Source organism: Tauraco erythrolophus, chromosome 4 (genome assembly GCF_009769465.1).
Source record: "Tauraco erythrolophus isolate bTauEry1 chromosome 4, bTauEry1.pri, whole genome shotgun sequence".
Lineage (NCBI taxonomy): Eukaryota > Metazoa > Chordata > Aves > Musophagiformes > Musophagidae > Tauraco > Tauraco erythrolophus.
Window position 1 is genome coordinate 85,518,663 of NC_141468.1, and position 25,176 is coordinate 85,543,838.

General features: G+C 39.7%; 1 protein-coding gene across 1 annotated transcript in view; it reads right to left on the minus strand.

The window, feature by feature from the left end:
• Positions 1-2,163: 2,163 nt before the first annotated feature.
• The window catches only part of DCP1B (decapping mRNA 1B), a 47,721-nt gene continuing 24,708 nt past the window's right edge, over positions 2,164-25,176 (minus strand). The window contains exons 4-9 of the mRNA XM_086610634.1: positions 23,406-23,472; positions 21,087-21,222; positions 12,594-12,722; positions 11,011-11,850; positions 4,153-4,401; positions 2,164-2,255 (exon numbers count right to left, since the gene is read on the minus strand). Coding sequence (XP_086466760.1) covers positions 2,175-2,255; positions 4,153-4,401; positions 11,011-11,850; positions 12,594-12,722; positions 21,087-21,222; positions 23,406-23,472 — 1,502 coding nt within the window. The 3' untranslated portion in view covers positions 2,164-2,174. The remainder of the gene's footprint in view (positions 2,256-4,152; positions 4,402-11,010; positions 11,851-12,593; positions 12,723-21,086; positions 21,223-23,405; positions 23,473-25,176) is intronic.

The window sequence follows — 25,176 nt, forward strand, 5'->3', positions numbered from 1 at the left end:
TATTTGCCTTGCTTGTAAATAGAAATGTTTCCCCCACGACTAGAAAACCTATCACAAACACAGCTTGAGATGCTCCAGGATTATTTTTACCCACCAATTACAGCAGTTCTACATGTCAAATGAAGTCTTAACTATGTGTCCTCATCATCTTTAAATTGCCCTCTCAGATAACCCAGCATCACAGACACCAATTATGCATGTATTTAGTTTCATACAAGCTCTCTTGTGTAGATTCCAATTTCTTCCACACCAGTTCATTTGGAAACAATACCAATTAACTCAGCAGAATCCTATAAATTATAATGGCTACATAAATCGTTATGGCTACAAGATCAGAATTAGGACTTGCTATCTTTAAAGTCTGCCCTTCCCGGTATCTGCTCGACACGTTCTTTTCACTGAATCTGCAAGAATCCTAAGTAATTTGGTGATAAATTGGAACTAGGATACAACTTGCTTTCCACGAGCTACTTAGTGTAGGAAAAGTCCAGCAATTTTGTAGATACGAGTCTCTTGGGGTTATTCACTGTGTACAAAGTATAGAATCATAGAATCATAGAATGGCTAGGGCTGGAAGGGACCTTCAAAGGTCATCTAGTCCAACCCCCCTGCAAGGAACAGGGATATCTCCAACTAGATCAGGTTGCTCAGGGCCTCGTCCAATCTGGCCTTGAACGTCTCCAGGGATGGAGCATCCACCACCTCTCTGGGCAACCTGTTCCAGTGTTCTACAACTCTCATGGTAAAAAAGTTTTTCCTAATATCCAATCTGAAAGTAGCTCTTGACTTTTTAAAAATATTGATTTAGAGCCTTTCCCAAGGAACGTGATGAGCAAACCCCCCACCTTGTCCCCGCAAATCACACGCTTACACTAGAGAAAGGCCAGACACATGGGGGTGGGGGCACCTGTTTGAATCATTACAACTACAGTAATTGAAACCTGCACCCCAATTTACACTGAAGAACCTTCACAGACGAGGTTACTGAGTAATGCCTACACCAATGCCCATGGTGAAGAACAACGTATACTCGCTCATGGATTCCAGATGGAGTTCTCTGCACCCTCCAAAGAAATGCCTCCTCAGCAACAACTCTGGGCTCCTAAACTGTAGTAAACCGGCACTCCAGCAGCAGATGCTAATAAAAATATACATAAAAATTCATTCCGACATTTATTCTAATTGATTTAAAACCTCATGTGTCTTCTGCCAAGTGTAAAAACACTTGAAAGTCATGCAAATACAAGTGACCTAACAATTCTGAATACATAGTCCATGGCACAACAAAATGAAATCGGCACGTGGAAGGGATTATCCATTTTATTTTCTTTAGAAATGGCTCAATGAAATCACCGTGCTCCAGGAACGCACTAAAAAATATTTAATAGGACTTTCACACCAGGTAGCCTTTCCCTTAACAGAGTTGTACATTGCTTATAATAATGCAGATTGGGTCTGGAATATCAGAAACACGAATCCAGTGCTGCTCCAGAGCTACGCTGATAGCGAGTACATTCACAAACCAACCCTCCCTCCCGATTCTTCAAAACACCTGCAGAGTTCCAGTTCTACAGCTAGCTAAAAATAGTCTTGTTAAAATAGAAAAAGATTTTTCTACAAAAATTTGGGGGAAAGTCATGACGTTTCGTTTAAATTGCTTTGCAGGCAACTAAGTACGACGAGAGATCAGTCTTCCCAAGACCTTCCCTTCCAAGATCTCCCCCGGATTTTCAAGTTCCTAAAAATAGTCCCACATTGCCACCATGTGGTCGGAGATGGGCACGTTCAGTTGCTGATGACGTCTCCGAAAAATCCGTGACAAATACCCAGGCAACGATTAAACCACACTGCGGGTAAAAAAACGGAAACTCAATTCTGAGAACTGAGTCCTCAGGGGAGGAAAACCAATCCTAAGTATGGATCAACGTAAGAAAAATAATTTAAGATATTTTGTGATTAAGTCTTCAGTATCGTGACGCTCCCCTCCCTAAAGGCACGATCCGTTTCCGCTCACTGCTGTCTCCGTGGGGCACGTACTTGCCAACAAGCAAAATCTACGTGTACCCAAAACGCCTAAGACCATTCGTTTCTCTAAACGTAAACATCCTTGAAAAATTTGCAACCTTTTTCCTGGAGTTCAGGAAGCAATCGAAACCGAGTTTAACAACCATCTTTCACATGGACTTTTTCATTGCTGCCTTTCTCACGCTGAAGAGGTATGCTTCATAAATGATGTTTAAAAAGTTGTCATCATTCTGAAAAACAAAACAGGTAATTGTTAGAGTACCATAGGCATTCTCCATAAAGGGATTAGAAAGTTCTTCCATTTCATGGACCAGATACTCTTCAACCTCACTCTGCTTTAAAAAGTGAGAAACAGGAAGGCTATTTCCTTTACCAAAACCACGTATTATTCCCAAGCGTTGCGAGGAGCCGTAGAAGAACTGGATGTGAATCCAAACTTTACTGCAGTCATCGCGACTGTATCTCTACATGACGTAATGAGTACCCAGAAAGCATGTTTTCCAAACTCACAGTGGATTCAACTCGAGCCCACTGTCCTTGCATGATAACACAGTGACCCTGTAATTTCTGTAACCCTGTAATTTCTTCTCTTTGCCTTCATTTACCCAGGGACTTCCTTAAGTAGCTTCCTCCATTAGGCCAGTGAGAATTCCAAGCATGCCTGAAGGAACAGTGGGTTCATGCCTGAAGTTCTGTTCTTCATGCCTGAAGAAACAGGGTTTTGATCCTCTGTTAAATCCTACCTGGGCAAATCCCTCCTTCTTGTTTAGCTCTTTTTGACTTCACGCTCCTAACTGATGCTGCTCCTTCTGCTCTGATGCTTGTTTAACTTTTTCCTTCTGAAGATCATTTTGCAACCCACATTACGAAAGAAATGTCCTAAATAGCTCAGATAAACATATGAGGATAATTAAAATCAAGATACTATTTGAGGAAAATCAGGAGCATCCGAGATTGTAGTTTTGTATAACGGAAAATAACAGGTAGGAAACTGGCAGTAGATAGTTTCCAGTTAGTCCTAACTACCACCAGGAACTGCAGGGTCAAACGTACATTTTACAAATACAGTTCCAGAGGGTAAAATCCAATTTTCTTTGATTTTCTTTTTTAACTTTTTTTTTTTAAATTTTCTTTTTTAACTTCATGTGTTGTTTTACTACTAGCAGATACTCAATAAAGACAGGATAATGTGATATTTTTATTTTTTAATCCCAAACTAAAAATCCTGGGAAAAATGAGAAAAGCCTCTAATTTGTTGAATACGTTACTTTCCTTCTGAGTCTATAACTTAAACTGCATTTTAAGTAATTTTAGCATTCAAATAATGATTTTTATTTTTATTCCAAAGCCATACAGGCACATAGCTTTGGACTACAAATTGGACCCTGTGTCTCTATTCCTTGTGCTTTGTAGTCAGATCTTCAGTTACACAATTTCTCCTCAACTTCTACTCTTCAGATATTCATCACATGGCAAGTTAAGGGAAAAAAATATTCATAATCACACTCATATCATCTCAGAGCAGTAAACAATCTTCTCATACAGAATGTTGTTAATGCTTTGTCACACTCAAACCTGAAAAACTGCAGAAACAGGGATTTTGGCATTCGAACTAGAGAATTACATTGCATCAACTGAACTAGTATATTTTTAGGTTATCTAACCCATGTTTTGAAGTTGCTCACACTCATCCTGCAATTTTCATTTCCCGTCTGAATTCCTCTTACTGCTAACACGCATCTCTGAAGTACTTGGCAGCTGGGATAATCACCCATGATTTATCCTTAGCTACAAATATAACAGGTATCCCTTTGGCTCACAGGCTGACATAATGAAGCTTCCTGTCATCTGTGTTCTTTTCCATCAAATTTACTCTTTTTCCTGAACCCAAAATCAGGTGCATTAACCAAAATGCAGTTAAGCCAGCAGCGTGCAAGGAGAGGCTATCACATCCCCAGCCTATGCCACATCGCTCCGTTGGCATGCAGCCGTAAGTAGCACGACTTCCAACATAACTTTTAATTATTCATTTAGCCTCTGGACAGACAGATGCAACCAATTATAAGGTGTTTATATCAAAAAGGAATCAGGATTTCAAGCAAAGTAGGAGAATTCTTGGCGCGTTACCTGGATCAGGTGTAGAAGGGTTTCTTGCAGCTGCATCTTCGTCATTGAGCTGCTGTTGACCACCGCTGGCTCTGGGGTTTGCAGGGGCAGGAGAAGGCCAGCTGAACCAGCAGCAGGTTCTGGGTTTGCTGCTGCCAACCGCCCGCTTTCGTTTGCTTTTGGTGGAGCAGGTGTGGACTGAGTGAACACCATCGGGGACATCAACAAGGTAGGAGTCACAGTGGCAGGAATGCGTTGAGGTGAGATTACCTGTTCACACAAAAATAATCAATTAACCCTACCTACTTAATTCTGCGGGAATAAAGATGGTGAAAACTGCAGATCAACTGGCAACAGGTACAGAGGTTGCTGGAGATTGATACCGTTACGTGAAACTCCAGTTCAGGACCACCCATATGATTTATTCCCAGATTAAGAGGTCTTCCATTCAATTTGAGATTGCAGCAATGGATTCAAGTGTGATTAAGCCTATCTGATAGGCAAATGATCTGAGGACAAGAGCATTTTATGACAGAAATCAGACTGCTATTAAAGATCAACACTCTTAGAGAATGCAGCTGTAGAGTCTTCTACACAGGGACGGCACGTTGTTAAATTTAAACCTTGACAATATACTCACATGCAAATACCACTAATAAGACTAATCTTTGTGCCTAACACTAGAAAGTATTTTCCAATTATAACTTTCAAACTACTTTATAAAAAGATACATGTGTATTTTTTTTTCTTCTCATTTTACTTAAGGAGAGGGAAAAGAAAACAGAGATTAAGTCATTTATCTCAACAGCCACAGTAAGCTGGTGGCACTGTCAGAACCAGAACCAGAACCAGCTCCTAACCAACACTCAGTTGACAGCATCAAAAAGGTCCTCAAAAAGAGGACTCCTTCTCAAAAAGAAGATTTCCTTCTCAAAAAGAGAAGGAAATCCTCGATGCTGCAGTGGTTCTGCAGGTTCCCTCAGTATCATACCCGCGCCAACCTGCAAAGATGTGTCAAAGAGGTGTCAAAGAATTTTTACTTTCAAATTTTGAAATGCATCATGGAACTCTAAAACATCTGGGACTAGCGAATACTATCAGAGATAACATAAAACATAACTGGAAGTTTATTCACTCAGTTTGCAGGTATTAGAACTCTCTCCAGGTAACTCCAGTAACAAATCTTAATCCTAACCAGCCATCTCCTTGCTATTCAAGTAGCCAATCTTTTTTTCAAAGAACAGAACATACAAAGGAATTCATACCAAAGCTCCTCTCTTTTGGACTGGAGCATGACTTACTGCTCCTGTATGAAGGTGAAAGGCAACTGCATCACTGTCTCCTGGGTTACACTTCAATTTTGAAGAAAAATTGAAGTTAAGGAAATAAAACTGAGGTTTATCTCCTAGGTGTGCAAACAACGTAGTTTAATATTAAAGAACGTTCATATTTTTGTAGCTCGTCTTCCTCCTACTTATGATTGTTTTAGCCAAGACATTTCTAAACAATGTTGGTTAGACTACAAAACAAAGAGAAACCGAAAGAAACAAGGAGGACTGAGAGCTCATGCTGTTTTATGCAAAATTTAAGGAAGCAGAAAGACTAGGGATCAGGAAAGACTCATGGATATTAGAAAGCATGCAATATGCAACTAATGCAAAAATCTCCCAGTACCCCTTTCAGGTAAATATTGTTCCTGTTTCTCAAATAAAGAGTACTATTTAAAAACGAAACTCTTGACCTACAGCTTTTTTTTTTCTGCCCCATGGCATCTCATCATAGCAGAAATCATAAAGTCTGCGTTACAAGCTCCTGACTCATTGCAGGTTTGCTTCAAACCGTAAGGTCGTGCAGATGTCTCTGCACCTATGCTTGAAAAACAATGTGCATTTTAGAAAAAGAAAACCAATGTTAAGTCTGAAGTGACATCCCTCTGTGGAGCGAGACCTTCAGACTGTGCACAGATATTCTCCTGTAAGTGAGAAGATTGTTCTCCTGCCTGTGGAAGACTGACTATCTCCAGATCCTTAGCACAACGCTTCTGCTCATCCATGCAGCTGAAGTAGCTTCTCTTTAATGTCCCTCACGCAAAATTGGCACCAAATCAGATGATTCTCCCTAATGTGATTTAAAGAAGGTGCATCCAAACTGCTCTCCAAGGGCAGGAACCTCCAGCAAAGGGATGGTGGCGAGCAGCTGGAGGAGACAACTGCCCCGCTTAACAGCGCCGAATCTCCATCAGACTACGTCGAAGACCTGGATGACACATCCTTTGAAACCAAAAGACGTTTCCCTCCAGAGTTTGAGGCAAATAAACAACATCTGAGACCAACTGTGCTCTTAATAACATACAGTTACTGCTGTCAAACACGTGTAATGCTGTGGTTGAAAAGACATCGAAAAATTATTTGTTTTCCCCAGATAGAAATGGCTTTTTGGTAGGACGTGCCAAGCATATGGAAAGTATATGGAATAAGAATATTGCCATCTACTGGTGACACGGCTAATATCTACAGGTTACTACAAAACTTTACATTTTGTGTCAGAAGAACAGAAAATATACGTGTAATCTTTCCAGCGCACAGCATTTGTTTCTGTATGCAAACATTAAAATGTGTTTTTTGATAATAGTTCGTGTTCAAAGGTTCTGGCATTTAACAAACTTCTCATAAACAACATTTTTTTTTAAAAAATATAAAGGCAAATTTTCATTTTAGATTTAATTCAGACCACCTCCAGTCACCGGGACAACTGACATCCACTGGAAAATGGGACGTTGGTCTTGGCATTCCTATATTCCTATAGCACCACACTTTTGCTGAAAGCATGGAAAACGCTCCGTAGGGACATAACAGCCTTTGGGCCAATCTTTTAGCTCCGAGTAATTTCTCACAAGACATAACAGCCCTTCCAAAATGCTGTTGATCAACTTCTCCCCCACAGAACCTAACCTGAGTTGCTCGTTCATCCAGCTTCTACTGAATTATCTCCAGCTTTATCCGGGCAACACTTAAATCTCTGAGTCACTAATAACAGAGTAGGAGTTTACAGCCAGTTGTGCTGCAATGAAGAACAACGAAAAATGTGCCAAATAATCCCTGCAGCATACAGTATTCCTCTTCTGAAGCACGAGTGCTCACTAAGACATCCGTTTGACGCTCTGCATGGCTGCTGGCAGCTAGATGACACCATCGCTGGCAAATTCACGCAACACCATGAACTGAGGAACACACTGGATCTCCTGCAATGCCAACTGGCAGCTCCTGTTGTTTCCTACGTGTGCAGAACCCCACGTGGATCAAGTGCTCCTCTGGAACATCAGCACCCAGTGGGTGCTCTGGGCCTCTACCTGGTTTTAGTGGCAATACTTAAACCTGGGAATATTTAATCCAAGAACAGTTCAGGAACTTTAAAGACAGTTCCTATTAAAATAAAGCTGGCCGCAACGCTAACATTGCTTTGTCTTTCAAGTTCCATTCAGGAATTTTTAATTGATGTTTAACTATAGAGTCTTAAATTACTTTTCAAAACAAGTTTAATGCACCTGTGTACCTCCTGTGCATGTTTACAATCTTATGCTGAAACTGCAGCCAGGACAACTGAGAGGTAACGCTGTGACGCTCACATCCAAGATACCAGGTGCCACGCATATATTCAGAAGATGTAATACTACGTACAAAATACATCCTTGATGGAAAACGCTCCAAGAAATGAGAAAAATGGGCTGCAAGCTAAGTGGCCTTCCTCAGAAAAGATAAATTTGCATCAAGGTCATTGTAAGCACTTTCGAAACCATAGTTCTGATTAACAAAGGCTTAAGCTTGCACGTGTCTATAACCAGAATAACTCACACCTAACACTAAGCATGTTCAGAAGCTCACTGCAGATTAACGCTTTTTTTTTAATTGCATCTTGAGCACACGTTCCTCATGTCTGCATAAGGAATGCTTCACACAATAGGGCTGGCACCAGCCCAGACTGAATGCTTCTGGATATTATTCTTCAGCTTTTGCTTTTTTTTTCCCTTCTTTTTTTTTTTTTGGTAACTGGTCTCTTCCTTTCCATGTGGGAGATCACAGTTCTTACACCATATGGAGATGCAGCAGAAGCCAATTTAAACTTGGACTTGTAATGTGTCAGTTGTGGAACAGACTATTGCTTTCATTTTCTCAGCGCTGCTGATGGATCTGGTGTGTTCCTTTAATATGTTTTTTCCAACAACAGACACTGTCCAGACACCTTTCTATTCCTGTCGGGCTTTTTAGAATTTGCTTTTTCTGTACGCTGAATTGTAGTAAAAGAGGCAACACCAAAAGGTAAATAATTACAGAGAACAAACCTTTTGCTGCATTTGTTGTCAGAATCTGCTTTGATCAGTTCTGCATGAGCATGTGCAGATATATTTGTGTCAATCCAATTTCACTTGGATGTCTGTCTGCAGGCATGGCAGCACTTACAGCCTTTGGTCTACAGCAAGGATGATATGAAGATTAATGCTGGTTTTAAAAGTTGTTTCAAATTTTTATAGAATCACAGAATGGTCTGGGTTGGAAGGGACCTCAAAGACCATCTAGTTCCAACCCCCCTGCCATGGGCAGGGACATCTTCCACTACACCAGGTTGCTCAAAACATTTTTGTTTTCAAAAGTAGAACTATTTCATGTGGCTAATTCATGGCATTCTACAGGAATACGATCCTTCAATTTTAGCCTCCTCTCTTTTTTTGTGTTGTTTTGGTTTTTTGGTTGTTGGTTTTTTTTGGGTTTTGTTTTTGGTTTTTTTTTTCAATCTGCTGCATGTAAGAGAGCCTGTTCCTTCCAGATTGCAGAGCTTTAGGTGTCCTAAACAATAAGTGGTCTTACTTTCATCACTCTTTTTATTCTATGTGTTGTCCCATCAACGACACTCCAAGCATTGGAAGAACTGCCTCTAATACTGTTTCGACAGCAGCTGTGCCTGTGTCAGTCTGTAAGGACACTCCTGGGCAGCCTCAATGTCTCCATCTACTTGGTCTCACCATCATGCAAAGTGACTGAGAGTCTCCTCAGCTGCTTTTTTCTCTTTTTTTTTTTTTAAAGTGAATAATTGGCAGTGAATGAGACTTGTTCCAGTGAAGATTTTTCTCTTCTCTTAAGCTATTGTTCTAATTGCACTCAAGCAAAAAATTATTGAAATTGCATTATGTCAGACCTCAGTAATTCCTTTTCTATATAGCAACCAATGCTGGCATCATTTTCTTTTTCAAATATACACAAAGTCATTAGCCATATCAGCATCAATATGGATTTTTCATTTGAAAATATATCAGCATATTTGCAATTTTAAATTGATGCATACTGGCTTATAATATAGCCTGGCACTTGCCTCATTTCACTTTTACCTTCGAAGCAGAAACATCTTATGTCTCCATCCTACCAGTGCATTTACCAGTGAATCAGATAACTTCTTTCATTTATAGCAGGCAAGCTCTATTCCCAGTGAAAACAGAAGTAATTTTTTGTGACTCTGGATCATCTTTTTATTCCTTAGCACTCCACTGGAAAGTCAGATTACCATCTGTAAGCAACTGATCCTGAATAATTTCAATGACTAATCCCCCCAAAACTCTTTCACACAGATTTAAAGTCATGCTGCTTTAGTTAAAATAATAAAAATAATAATGGCTATTATCAAATTCATTTTCCTCCGACCTCTCTCATGGAATAAGAAACGTTGACCTGTCACAGCGTTAGTGGCAGATACGGCCCTTAGATGTTAAATGACTGTTTCAGCCTCTTCTTTGTAGAATAAGGAGGATTCCTGGAGCATGCTGAAGTGTTCCGTAGTCTTTCATTTAGCTTTTAAAGAAGTTGCAAAAGAAAAGCAGTTTTTGAACTTCGCACTGCAAAGGTGCTTTATCATTTGGATAAGTAACTCCTCGACTCAACACAAGAGAAGTCAGGCTCCGGTACAACACGAGTCTTGGGGACAGTCTGTCCACAATAAAGGAAGTTAAAAGGGGCTTGGATGCTCGCCCACCCCCAAACAGGACATTTAAAGACATCCAAGTGTAGAAGATCCTACAGAGAATGAAGTTGTTAACAAAGACAGCAGCTGTCCAGGATGGGACGTTCTGTAACTGCACATGATGGTTTTCTGAAGAACAGCAGAATGCACTCATGATAGAGACACAGCTTCTTGACTTCTCCTGCATTTTTTAAGACACCAATCCGACTTTTAGGGTCACAATCACCAGAATTAAGGGGTTTGGGTTTTCTGAAGGCATTCAGGTAAAATGCCTTTTTTTCAAAATAATACATAGCAAATAAAAAAATAGCTAATGAATAGCTAGAGGTTGCGGTCACGGTACAAGACAACTAATTCAGCAACATACAAACACTTCAAAAAACTGCTGTTAGAAAGTAAGAGACCTTTTAAACATCTTTAGCACTTTTTGCAACTGGCATGCAAAGGAATGCAATAGCACAGAGTAAGCTATGACAAATTTTGTAAGAAAAAATAATTTTTAAACCCAAAACATTACACTCAATAACCAGAAATTACACACAAGAGCCTGAGACGAAGTATGGCAACTGAAAACTAGGTGACTTTTCAAAGTGCCTCTGGAGAAACCCAAGACTGCAGTATTTTTGGTCATTATTGACATGCAAGAGATGCAGCCTTCAGGATTTACAATATCACAGCTTGGTAAATCATAACTTACTTCTTCTTGTTAAATTATCACCTGCAAAATGAACGACGTGCAACGTGTAGTAAGATACTAACAAGAATATACTGGCCAAAATAAAACAAAGACTAACCTTAACAAAACTCTGAGTTCAAAAGATTGCTAGATTTTTCTTTCTTTGTTTATTTAAAATGCTAAAGTTGCCCATTTACCTGAAAGAGAGAGCTCTGTTTTTCTGCACCCGGTGCCTTTTCTATCCAGGAATCCAGTGGTTTCAGTGTATTGGTATTCTGAGTAACAACAGGAAACTTAGCTGCCAAGGTCGGTCTGCTGGATACGTGCAGCTGTTGTTCTTGTTGCACTATCTGGAGCTTTTTCAGTAACTCTTGAGGTGAAATCACCCCAGAACTGGCAGCTTGATTGCCAGAGAGAGAAAGGGGCTGCCTAGGGAGTTTGGATTGTTCTTTACCGAGTGTCTGAGGCTCTAAAGTCTGGCTGTGTAGGGAACCGTTGAAATACACCAAGGGTGGTTGGCTCATATTGTTTACCGGTGCCGCTGGTGCTCCAACAGCAGCAGGAGTCCTGCTGAACACAGAAGCTGTCGAGTTCACAGATCCTGTTGCACTGGGGTCCATTTTAGTCACGGACCCTGGCTGCCCCTGTAATTTCTGTAACAAGCTCTGAGCGCCAGCAGCATCCTGAACTACATGAGATGTTGCAATGCCATGAGAAGTCACAGGTTGGTAGAGTCCCGCGAAAGTCTCACCCACAGGGTGGATATTGCCGTTTTCACAGAGTCGGTTCTCAGGAAACTCAGCCAGTGGGTGAAGGTCTGTCCCACGCACCATAAGCTTCTGAATGGCAGGGCAAAGCTGCTTCTCTGCAGAGGGTGAATGCCTGCTAGGTTCTTCGTAGGACAGCGAACGTACCACACCCTGCCTAACGGGAAGATTCTCTTGATGCTGCTTATTAAGCGGTTCTGAGACATCTGGCTTTTCTTGTTTTCCAAACAATGCTGTCAAAGACAAGTGCTGTGGCTCAGGATCCACGTTCTGTGAGGGGACAAAGGAAAAAAGTAAACGTAGTTTCCTCATGCATAAGTTACATTAAGTGGCGACAATATTTAGCCAGCAGTATTCAAGGAAAAGCCGAGAAAACTGCTATGTTCTTTTCTCCCACGAGAATTCTTAATAGTTTTGTCACATAGGAAGGGCAAGAAGACAGTTGTCAAGCTGCTAACGTGGGAGAAAACCAGTGAATCTGGGAGATAGCAGTGGCTTCACACTATATGCCATGAAACAGCATCTTCCCTTTCAGCCACCAGTATGATATTGGTAACAGCCAGAAATCTCCCCTTGTGTGAAGTGGGGCCACTTCTTGTGCATCTCCCTGTCACAGCTGAATTCAGTTTTTAGGATTTTGCAGTGTGATTCAGCTTGAAGATATAACACAAGACTTTTCTTTATTTAGATTAACTGAATTCACCTAAAGGAAAAAACACAAAAAATGTGGTCCAGCAATCGACTAGACCACTTTGCGATCAAAGCAGCATCTGAAAACGAAAATATTAGTGTTTCTTCATTGCATCAGAACAGTATGCCTGTAATTTACGTGCGTCCAAATCATATGGTGGAGGTTGGGGGCTTTTTGTCAAATAGATGAGTTTTTCATTGAAATAAATCCTTACTGTGGGTCCACCTCAAATTCTTGCACTGACCTTCTGACTCAAATAAATCTTCCTACATGGCTGCTCGATTACAGCAGCACTAGTCAGAAAGCACACAAAACATTTTACCTTGCTTTGCTGAGATATTCGTTGATGCTGATTTTCACTAGGCTTCACTGGAATTGGTTTGATGAGGTTGGGGTTGTTATAGATTGCAGAGGAACTGGTTATTTGTTTTGGCTCTGAGCAGGTCTTACACTGCAACAGAAAAGAGGTATTTTTAAGTAAGTGGGATAATACATTTTCCTGTAGTTCTTCACGATGGTAAAATCCAGACACAGACAAGTACTTAATAACCAAAAATACCAGCTGCAGCACTGATTATGAAATGCTATGCTAGTGAAAGAACTATAACTGCAACCTAATTTTCTAAAACCACAAAGCATATGTAAAAAACAAACACTTGATTCCAGTTTCCCTGAGTACGAGGCTTCCCTTTAATTTAAATCTCAGTTCTCTCTTTCCTTCTGCTTTTCCACCACCTAAAAAAAAAAAAGTTAAAAAACCCAAACACCTTAGAAACCAAACATGCTTTTCCTGCATCAGTCGGCAGCTAGAAGTAGTTTAGATATAGGAAGGATTAATGTGCCCATAAAAAACATTTAAAATGCTTTTTGTTAAAAACTGGAATTATAACTCAAAGTCTTTTACATAAATATTCCACACTGTGGGAACTTGAAGGATGCATATACTCGCACAGAAAAATTAATTAAAGATTTATTCAATTTGTAGAATCAGCATGTTTTCTTACTAAATATGACAGAACTAGTAACAATATTTATAAATGATGTGCAGAGACAGATGACTAAAAGTGATCAGGGACACAGAATGACTGACATACGAAGAGAGAAGGGCAAGACTTAATTCAGAAAAACTGCACAGAAAATGCTGCATGAAAGAGAAATAATAAATGGAATAGGAAAAGGTGAATAAGACAGTCTTATTTACATTGTACAAAACCCAAGAATACAGTCAATGAAACTAAAAAAGCATTGAGTATTCAAGGAATGCTATTGTCAATAGAAAAGAAAACAGTACATTGGAAATCATTCTCACTTGACACAACTGAAACCAAGAAACTGAAAAGATTTTTTAAAGAATTATCTAACAAAAAGTTCATTCTATCTAATAAGAATATTCATAGTTAATTACCTGAGTTTGATGGGCTCTAAATTTTATGCCACAGGACTAATGGTTGGAAAAGGAACAATCAGTTTTGGTTTCTCATTTTTTCCTCTAAAGAGCCCAGTCTTGTGCATTACTGAGGACAGAACTCCGGACTGGACAGACTACCATACGGACACACAGCAGTGCAATTATGAAAATGTCAGTGTCCTTTCCAGAACTTTCGGAGACAAATGCCTTAGGATGTAACCCCCACTCTCAAAGATACAAAACCGATAATTTAATCCACTTCTGACACCTATCGCAATGGTAAACAAGACACATTAGTTCCAGAGCCGTTCCATAAAACAGAACTTGAGTTCTCAATGGATTCGAGGGGCTCTAGGAAGTACCCAGTGCCACCTTTGCAACGTTTGTCTCAGGGACCTGAGATTCCTGAGTGATGAAGACTTGCCCTTGGTAGGAGGATCTGGTTAGGTAGCACGTACGCAAACCAGACATACGCAAGTCCGTGGGACCAGATGAGATGCACTCATGAGAGCTGAGAGAGCTGCCTCTCTCTTTGTGAAACCATTTTTTATTTTTGAAAGGTGATGGCAGCTGAGAGGTGCCCAAGGACTGGAAGAAAACAAGTATCAATACTACCTTCAGGAAGAGCAAGAGGGAGGATCTGGGGACTTTCAGGCCGGTTTGCCTCACCTTGATCCCTGGAAAGGTGATGAAACAAATGGCTTCCTGCTGAAAGCCATTTCTGAATATATTAAGGACAAAAAAATGATTTGGAGTAGCAAGCACGGATTTACAAAGGGGAGATCATGCTTGATCAACCTAATAGCCTTTTACAGTGAGACGACTGGCCCAGCAAATGATGGGAGAGCAGTGGATACTGTTTACTCTGACTTTTGCAAAGCTTCTGACTCTGTCTCCCATAACATCCTCAAAGACAAACTGATGAGATACAGACTAGGTAAGTGGACAGTGATGTGGATGGAAAACTGTCTGATCTGCTGGATTCAAAGTATCATTGGCAAGAAGTCCAACTGGAGGCCAGTCACTAGTGGTGTACACCAGGGTTTGACATTGGGGTCAATACCGTTAAACATCTTCGTTAATGACCTGAAGGATGGGACAGAGCAGGCTTGCAGACAATATAAAACAGGGATGTGTGGTTAATAGACCAGATGGCTGTGCTGCCATTCCGAGGGACCTTGACAGGCTGGAGAAATAGGCTGACAGGAACGTGAAGTTCAACAAAGGGAAACTGAGGAAGAATAACCCCATGCAGTACAGGTTGGTGCTGGCCAACTGAAAAGCAGCTTTGCAGAAATGAACCTGGGTGGACAAAAAGTTGAATACGAACTGGCAAAATGCCCTTCTGGCAAAGGTGGCCAACAGCATCCTGGGCTGCATTAGGCAGAGCATTGTCAGCTGATCAAGGGAGATCCACCTCTACTGAGCACTGGTGAGACCATTGGATAGATCCCTCTACTGCGCACTGCAGTGCTACGTCCAGTTCTGGGCTTCCCAGTACAAGAAAGACACAGACACATACGAGCTCATTGAAAGTTTATGAAGTTGATTTAGGCACCTCTCAAGCAAGGAGAAACTGTCTCCAGAAGAGAAGGCTCAGGATATAATATCAACGTGTATAAATACCTGATGGGAGGAAGTAAAGAAGGTCGAGACAGACTCTTCTCAGTGGTGCTCAGCGAAGACAAGAGGCAAAAGGGAAAAAGCGGAATATACAAAATCTTGTTTAAACTTAAGAAAGAAAACTTTTTCACTTTAAGAATGTTTGAATACTGGAATAGGTTGCCCAGAGAGATTGTGGAACCTCCACCCATGGAGATCCTGAAAATCTGACTTGGCCCAGAGAAACCCACTTTAACTGATACTGCTGTAAACAGGGAGACTGGAGTAAACTACCTCCAGAGATCCCTTCCAATCTCAATATTTTGTGAGTCTCTGCTGAAAAATCATCTTGAGGGTGTTTGGAGAGTCAAGGACTTCAGCAAGGAATTTCTGAAGACACAATCTTGCAAAGGAGAGGTGTAATTCCACTCCTGTATCTGGCTTTCTCCTATTGCACGACAATACTTGGTTCACACGCTGCTCTTAGAAATAACTTTGAAGCACGCTCAGCCAGCCACGCCGTAGGGTGGTTTGCTATTCAGTGTGAAGACAGAACAAGAACCTGTCTCTTCATTCCTGCTACACCCCTACGGCATAAAGTGAGGAACTTCCTCAAGCACCAGGTGGGAAAACACATGAAGAAAAAAGTACTGACTTTGCCAATAATGCAGAGCTCCCCAGCAAAACTGAATTTCACTTAAATAGAAAACCACGTAGCAAGTGTCTCACGGCAAATCTGAGCAGGCCACATTCAACACGTAAATGTATTTAAACTCTGCTACATTTTTTGCCCTCTCTGGGGAAAAAAAAATAATAATAAAAAAAAAAATTTACTAGAATGTGGTATCTCATTCACCCAGAGCCTTTCTACCCATCTCACAGCGCAGTGCAAGTTTGATGACTAAAGATGTCCCAAAATTGAAATAAAGAGCTAAGTCCAAAGACTATTCATGGTAAGAAAAGCAGTTTTCTTTTAAAGCTAGTCTACCCTTACCTCTCTTCTCTATGATTCAAAGCCTTATTAATGGAAGCACTTGACAGAAATGTACACTCAGCTGAAGTTTCAGTTTTGCTTTGCAATTCACATTTAAAATAGTTATGAACGGATTGCTGAGAAAAATCATAACAGAAAGATGCCATGAAAAAAAAAGTGCAGAAGACAAGCCTACACCACCAACATAACTACTAAAGCTTTTACACTAAGGAAGTTTCCTTTCCATTTATTAGCTCTGAGTTACATTTATCAAGGCACTGCTCAAACAAATTGGTTTTTTTGGTTCTTTCAAGCTTATATGTTGTTATCCCTGAATTCGAGTAACTTAATTTTGTTTGTTTATTTTCTACAAGCTTTATTTTATCATCATTTCCAGGCAGTTCATACGGACCCTCAACAATGTCCTAGTACCTTCTGTACCTTCAGCAACCTCATCAACTTTTTTGTTTGTTTGTTTTAAATACACTAGGAGGATAAATGACTGAATTATTCTCAAACCATTTTCCCCTCCTAGTTTCTGACTGGGGGCTTATGTTGTCTCGCATTCATTTAATGCCTATTAGGCATCTTACCTAGTTAATTATCAGATGAGAGGTAAGATTAAATAGCGTTTTTTTCCTCCCAAACTGTTCTCTTTCTACAGGATGCTGCCTTTTCTTCAATATTTCTCCCTCTTATTTCTATTCTTCAGCACAGCTTTTTGGGAAAAAAAAATGTATAAGCACGTATTTAAACTTTGTTTCTTTAACATGATGGATAACATACTCTTGCATATTTCACAATGAGTTCTGCAGAATTTAAATAAATCCATTTGGGCCTTGTTTCTCCAGGATATTTCAATAGGCTGACTTCTTCAGAAACCATGAGTACCTTAGATTCGACTGTTATACTCTGCATGATCACAGAACTAAGCATATAAAATGAGGTGAGATGCAGGAGAGTTTAACAGCTATTATTATATGAGTTATTATAATATTAATATATCATCACATATAATAATATATTATTATGACTTGTTATTATTATATAAAATATAACATATTTTATATAATAATATAATAACGTAATATTATTGCATTATATATTATTATATGCTACAATAATATTATTAATATATTATATTAATTTTTCAGACCAAATTCCTCAGCAAAATGAACAGCAGTATACACAAAGGCCTATAGGGAACGTCATTGACCTGACTTGGTGTCACTCCCATGATTTGACAACATGGCTAGTAGGCTGCTATCAAATACAGGGAAGCATGCCGAAGAGAAAGAAAAGCCTCTGATGATTTCAAAGGAATCTGTAACTACTGGAGCTCAGAACATAAGGTCATTTTGGCAGATGGGTAGCATGACCTTGCTGATGAGTAAATTAGGAGCACCAGCATGACATTTTAAGCAAGTGTCAGGTGGACAGGTAAAGAAGATACCAGATGCCATCACCATCAAACAACAACAAGCAGCATGAAAGAAATGTCACCATGCTCTTTAGTGACAGAACCAGAAGAGTACTCATCAGCTGCGACATCTGACGATTACTACATCTTGCTTCACGGATCTGTCCTTTAGTCATGGGTCTTGTTCAAAGCTACGCTCCTACAAAGGATGCACAAGAATTCAAAAGGTTCTAAGATCAAGTCAAAGAAATGCTGAGCAACACCGGAAAGAAAAAACAGACTTCTGTGGTGAATGTTAATCAAAAAGAACAAGTCCACCGCTTAGGATGTTTTAGGTAAGTTTGGTATAGTCAGAGCCATCTGAGGCAACCAGCCACTCTGCGTTGTGAGATTTCATAGCCTGCCTGTACAAGATGAAGATCAAGCCCAACAGAACATTGTCAAAGGAAACAAACAACAGAGAAGCATGGTACCTCAGTACTGCAGTTCTCCTGAAGCAAATATCATGTCACACCCCAATCTCACGCTCTGCAGCAAACAGCTGACAGAGACATGTGAGCTGCAAAGACCTGTAAAGTACAAGGAGGAGATGCTAGAAGATCTGGTACAAGACCAGCCAAGACCTGATGGAACTTAGAAGAGCTTTGTAGATAGATGGCTATGCTGAAAGTGATGGAAGTTTTGAAGCTGTCAGAGCTCAAGCACCCTGGAAACTGAGGATTTCTACTTCACTGATGTAAAGCAACCACAAGACAACATCCATGATCAGTCATAGCAAGGTGTACAAGGTGCTCTGCAGAAAAGAAGGGCTGAGAAGGACAAGAACTGTCTCGAAGACGACCAGTAGCAGGAAGGATTTACAGTCAGAGTCCTGCTTAGTCGTACAGAATCAATTCAGAAGAATAGTAGCACAGGCTCTGCATCATCCAGGCTGAGTATGGCACAGTGCCCTCAGGAAAGCCAGGCCTTTTGGATCCTACTTTCAAGTCTTTCACACAGCTAACAACTCAAAAGTTAAAGCACCTGAAAACTTAGAAACGGTATTCCTGTTTGGGCAGGGTGATACCATGCGAACACTTTGCTGAAAGACAGTGAAGAGGCAAAGAACAGAAATAGAAGCCCAGAGGCCATGCTTGCTCACTACCAGAAATGATATTCTTACCAAAAGGTTGTGTGCAATGAACTAACAAAGAAGGAAGCTTCAGTTACTTGGGGCACATCAACCAGACAACGGACGTCTGCCCAATCTGGCCTTTAATTGATCAAAGGCGGTGTGGCAAACGGGTAGATGCTGTAGAAGAACTGTGTGGCACAGAGCTAAAACCAGAGCTTGTCTTGTAGTGGTTAAAGAGAAAACATTTTGTTGTGCTTCGTTCCGTACCCTGGCAGCTCCTCAACGCTTCATCTCCCTAGCTATCGTTATGAGGCCTGCTAATACCACTTCTTCTTACCAGAGATCGAGAAAAGGCAAGTGTGCATTAAAAGTATATTTTTCAAAAAATACTTTAGTCGTTTAGCAACTTAAAGCTTCATTAACAAAAAAAGGAGGGGGAAGGCTATGTATTTTATTTTTCATGTAACCTCTAAATGTGTAACTTAATCTATACCCTTCAAAGTGAGTTACACTCTTAAAAAAAAAAAAATCATCCTAGGACTTAAAAATTGAGCAAAACTCCCTAGTGCTTTGAGAATTGATGTTCTTATTCTACAGATCCTAACGCTTTAAAACACTCTCTTCTCCAAAACCACACAGAATTAAGAAAGGAGAACAACTTATCTCATAACTGATTTCAGCACACCTGTTCTCTAAGGGAAAAGACGTACACTGGCAAGGATGTAGATTTCATAAAGCAGCCAAAAAAGCACGACTGTTGTGAAATACATTGACATTAAATACAAAAATGGTTGTCATTGCCTTTATTGATCACACTCTTCCTAATTTTATATAACAAGCAAAATGAGAAAAAAACCCCACGTATCCAGTTCATAAGAGGTCAGATACTCTTAGTACTCATGTTGCAGATGAAGAGGAACCGTGATGTTATTTCCTTAGCAAGTGCTTAAATGTAGAAAGATTAAAGATGAAGTAAGAAGCGAATTTGCAGAAGATCTTATCTGCAGGAAAGAAAATTCAAAAACCTATCATTTAAACAACAGATCTTACAGAATTTCCTCTCCTTTGTCTTGATTTTCTGTGTGCTCCTGTAGAAATGGAAGATAACTTCTTTAAAGATTTATTACCTCTTTCTCAGAGAATCTGAAGACAGCCTAATATTTTTCCCCTTTTCCATTTACAGTATTTTAAGGTTATTTAATGAAAATTGCTTAAACCTTGCATAATATCTCAAATCACACTCTTCTATGCCAAGACTAGATACTGATTCAGTGTTAAAACACAGAAAAGATACCAGGTTTTGAAGGTGTTTGTCCACTATAACACATTAAATCTCTATTACAGAAAAGATGAAGGACCTAAGCTTCGAAAGAAGCTATACCACAACAAAAAGGGCTACACTGCACCACAACTCAAATAGTTTGCTATTATCTTTCTGAGGATCTTATTAGTAGCCATACTTCAGAAAAATAACTTTTTATCTCTTTAAATCGCTTACATTTAAGCTATATAAATTTCTAGTCTCAGAGCACTTATGAGCTTTATTATTGCATGACAACACGTATGAAATACAGGAAACAGCAGATGGAACCTGCAGGCTCTGTAACAATTTGCAGCATATATAGGAACAGTTAAAATTATTAGACTTTTATTCCCCAAAGTGAAAGGTTTTTGATTGCTCAATAATACAGAACATTATTAGTCCATTAGTTACTTCTTTACTGAGGTGCCTCAGAAGACCAAAGCAGCACATAGGCTGAAATCACACCACATTTCAACCCTTTCATCTCCTTCCATTAATGTCTGAAAGTAGCTAACAACCACAATTAAAAGCAGTAACTTCACTGCAAAAAGTCTTCTCTGAAGGAAGTTATTTGTACAAACCACAGAAACTATTAGCAGGTTTGAATACTCCACCCAGAAAGAGGACACAACTGCCAGGTGCTACTCAAAGAGCAATAGCACAGGAACTCTAAGGGTCAAAACAAAAGCTAATTTATACTTGTTCTTATGCCCTGGCATTCAAGAAATAAGCAATCATACACATGATCTCCTTCCCAAAGTTTTTATTGACGGCATTCATTCCTTTCGAATCTTTAGCAAATTCTGACAAAACTTTTCGACCTGCCATTTCTACACAAAATGAGAGAGCATACTGTCTAAAACCAGTTTTGCTTTGAGTAACACTATTTAAAACCAAAACCAAACCTTTTACGCTCTGAAACGTAAAGTGTGAGCAAGTTGGCATCATAGCATTGCCAAAAGAAATGTCCTATTTTTACAGACAGCAAGTCTCACCTTGGTATACTCATCTTTGGCCTTGGTAAGCATCCGTAAGATATCCACTTCTTTGTTATTAGCAGAATTCAGGATCATCGGGGACACTCCTGGTCCCGTGCCCTGCTGTGCTTTGAATTGTTCCTGCTGAGTTAGGCTGAAAGTTGGAGGTGAGAATATACAAGACAAAAAACAGATAAAATATAAAAAGTTTAACCATGCCTACTTTACAATAATTAATCAAAACTAAAACATTTTCAGTTTTCCCCCACCTACATTAAAATATGTGTAAAAAAAACGCAACTCTATTAAAAGATCTATATTAAAACATGATTTGACCAGGCGTGAGATTCGTATTCTCCAATATTAAGAACGCTAGGCCATAGACTAAAATTTCCATAACTCAGTCACAATTTCCATACCCAGAAGGAGCAGGGAGTTTATAGTGTTATTCAATTCTGCTGGTGGTGGACGATGGCAAACACGCACAGAAATCAGTCATTAACTACTAGAAAATGACCAATTTCCTGCCCCAGCTGTTTTATTATTCTTGTAGAATGCTGAGAATTAAAACACACAGCCAACTGGCTGAGCGACAGGGTATTTTTTATCTATAGGCAACACTGCTATTATAAACCACTACACGTGGTTTACAATTGCACGAATCCTCTGAAAACTAGTTTTTATTGTAGTAAATTACCAGTTTGAGAGTACCTAATCACCACCAACTGAAAGCTGGGCTAGTTAACTAAAATTAGCTGTCAAAAACCTGGGTTTCCTAGGGTTCACTGCTTATTTCTGTAAATTCATCCCCATCAATTATTTCTTGGGTCACGACTGCCTCATTTTAGAGCTGTAGAATATACAGCCAAACCAACAAAAACCCCTAAACAAACTCCCACTATTGTCACAGTCTGTGTTTCACAATGTTTTGTCACTGCAAAATGAAAAGCAGCAGGTATTACTTTAAAAAGACATACAGCAGAAACATGACTACCTTCCCATCCAGTATTTTATAACAAATCCTAGCTGGAACATAGCGGTAGAAGAGTTAAAACGCTTGCTACGGATCGAGATGTGCGAGGATGAGCCTTGTTTGGACTCGTACTGCAGGGCACGTAAATGGGCTTTTGGGCACTTGGTAACTTTGGCAAGCAAAATTGCTGTCACTTCCTCAGCATGCTTCTGGCTACAGAAGCTGTTAGACTGGGACAGATGACCTGAAAAGGAGAGATTCACAGGTCTGACAGAGCTCTGTTAGTACTTAATGCTGTCAGCTTGACCCTATCCACCTCCTATGGCTTTTCCTGGGATGACAAAGACCTGGCTTTACGTCATCCCTCCTCCTGTGCCTTAAAAGAACTGTGACACGATGATATACCCAACCCTATATACCACAGGTGACCAGTATATCCAATCTCTGCCAATTCCTATTGGGCCCCTGTACCATATCCTCCACATTATACCTCTAAAAAATTTAGATTACGTGTATTGATAAAAATCTGTAAGACTTCAGCTCTTTCCTCCTCCAAACCAACATGAAAACCTGCAGAACACAGTCAGAAGAAAGGGATCATTGCAAACAAGCCCATCATTAGGGCAACCGGAGGGCAGAGCAGAAGAATGAGCCCTGCCCATTGCAGACATGTGAAGAAAGCAGTGAGAGTGAAAAAACTACCCGTGGTTTGTTAGATTAAAACACAGCTGAGAATATAGTTGTTTGAAATTTTAATCTCCAACTTGATTGCAAAATTAAAGATTGTCTAACAGGTATGAAATAATATTATGTGCATGAATGTAATGAATCAAAGCTAATTAAAGGCTTGCTTTATATTCCAAAAGCCAAGTGAATTTGGTACATATTCCTAAGAAATGAGGAAGCAGGAGTTCAGCCATGAGGTAGAAACAGGATAAAACCCAGAGAAATTGTATTATTAGAGTATGCCTTCATGATAGCCCGCACTTACACTGATACAGGGAAAAAAAAGGTAACAGCGACATTAAAAAAGAAAATCTCCCTGAACTGAAAAATATATTAAAACCCCAAAGAACACAATTCTTCAAAACAGATCTCTGAGTCATCGGGAAATAAAGCAGATGAACTGTTACACTCTGATATAGCTGGAAAGCTGAGCAGCAAATTATGAAAAAGCATTGCAACACAGTGACTTACTCCCCATTATACAAAGTGCAGGTGTGTGGAAATTTTACTTGCAACAACGTCTATAAAAACAGGTTTAAAGTGGAAAGGTATGACCATCCAAGTAATATATGTGCATGTATGTACAGAAATACATACATAAAAAAAAGCACAAAAAGTCTTGATTACCCATCACTTACTTTTTCATGAGCTCTGCAATTCTTTGGCATTCTTCCTTATCATAAAACCAAATCCCATATATGGACACTGTAAATGCACATCAAACACAAACTATGAGCATCTTCTCAAACAGCAGTTCTACCTGGTAGATATTTAAAAGCGACCTGTAAAGGAAGTTTTAAATTTATTTCCATCTAATGTTTTCCCCATCTATAAACATAAAAATGACACCTCAGATCTTCCAGAAGCAAAAAAGATCAAAGGCATATCTCTAAGGATGCATATTACAAGCTCTTGAATCTTCCATAAAGGCAGAGGTATTTGATCCTTTTCTTCAGAACACTAACCCAGAGGAGTTTTTTTTCTTTAAAACCTTTTCCTCTGCCAGTTTTTCCAGTTGTCGTATCATCTCCATTAGACTCCGGTGGCCAGTGTAGCGAGGTAGTTTCGCACGCATTTATAAGCAAACAAGATTTGTTCAGTTTTCCACAACGTTCAAGCCTACCTTACACATCATCACAGTTGTTAAGAGCAGTACTAACACACCTCTGCCTCCCTGCAGATTTCCTGTAATGGTGCCCGTTATTTTTACCAACAAAGCAGTAATTATCCGTAGTCAACCCCAGGATTAGAAAATCTATATCTAAGTCCAGACCTCCACTAACGTAAGTGCTTGCAGCTTTGCAACAACAGATTCAAATTTACTAGCAGTTGAAGATTCTCAAACGTACACACCACTAATGAAACGATCACGATGGACAATGGAACTGTAGTGAGTGCAGCTTCCACCATCGTAAACAGAGAGCTTTTTGCCCCACTGACAACCGTGTTATGTAGCTCTTGCCTGGGAACAAATCTACAACGCTGCCTCAAAGCAATCTGTCTACATTTGTCAGGGGAACTGTCCTATTTTTAACCTCAGGCACAAATTTGCTGTGAGAAGAGGAAGGGAGAAGCACTTCAAGGGTTAACACGGATCTTCCTCTCTCTATTACCACAACCTTGTGTGATATCCATGTTACCTTCCCAGGATATGGTAGCAAACAGGGGGCTGCTGTGTTTCTTCCCCCTCCTCCCTCCTACCACACTGTAGGCAAGAGTTTTCCCTTAATCATCTAAAATGGCAACTCTTAACACGTCTTCAAACACAGTTAAGGGTTAGATTTTATTTCAAAGGGGCATAAATGGGTTGAGTACCCACTTAAAAACCATTGCAACACTGACTCTGGTCATGTCACATTTCCTGGTGTCAGCAGAATCCAAAAGCAATCACTTCTTCAATTCCCCAGAAGCAAAATCGTGGCATACGAAGTGTAAGTTGGCTTTGTTAATGTTTGGAAAGAAAACGAACGCGCAGCTGTTTGTAAGACACAAGTGAAATATTTATCTCCGCTCCCCCTCAAATTTTCAGTCATGTGTTGCCTTTTATATAACTAAAAACGGTTCAAGTGTTTAATACAGCGTACTGGTGTAAAGCCTAAAAAACTCACAAACCAACAGCCACCCTGTAGACGTACAATAAATAACCTTTAAAAGATGTAAAGTCCTTTTTATGCTTAATTTTTGAAAAGTGTGATGAAGATTTCTATTATTCACCTAAAAAAAGGTAAGTATCATAATATCCACCAGCGGTTCCACAAAGGTGCAATGTAAGATTTGATCTCAACTGCACAAATAACCTCCTTTTTGTAACACAGATATTAAAAATAAACTATGCATTTAAAATAGACATTAATATTCTAACACATTCCAGTAAGCATCCAATAACAAACTGCAAACCTGTAGAAAAGC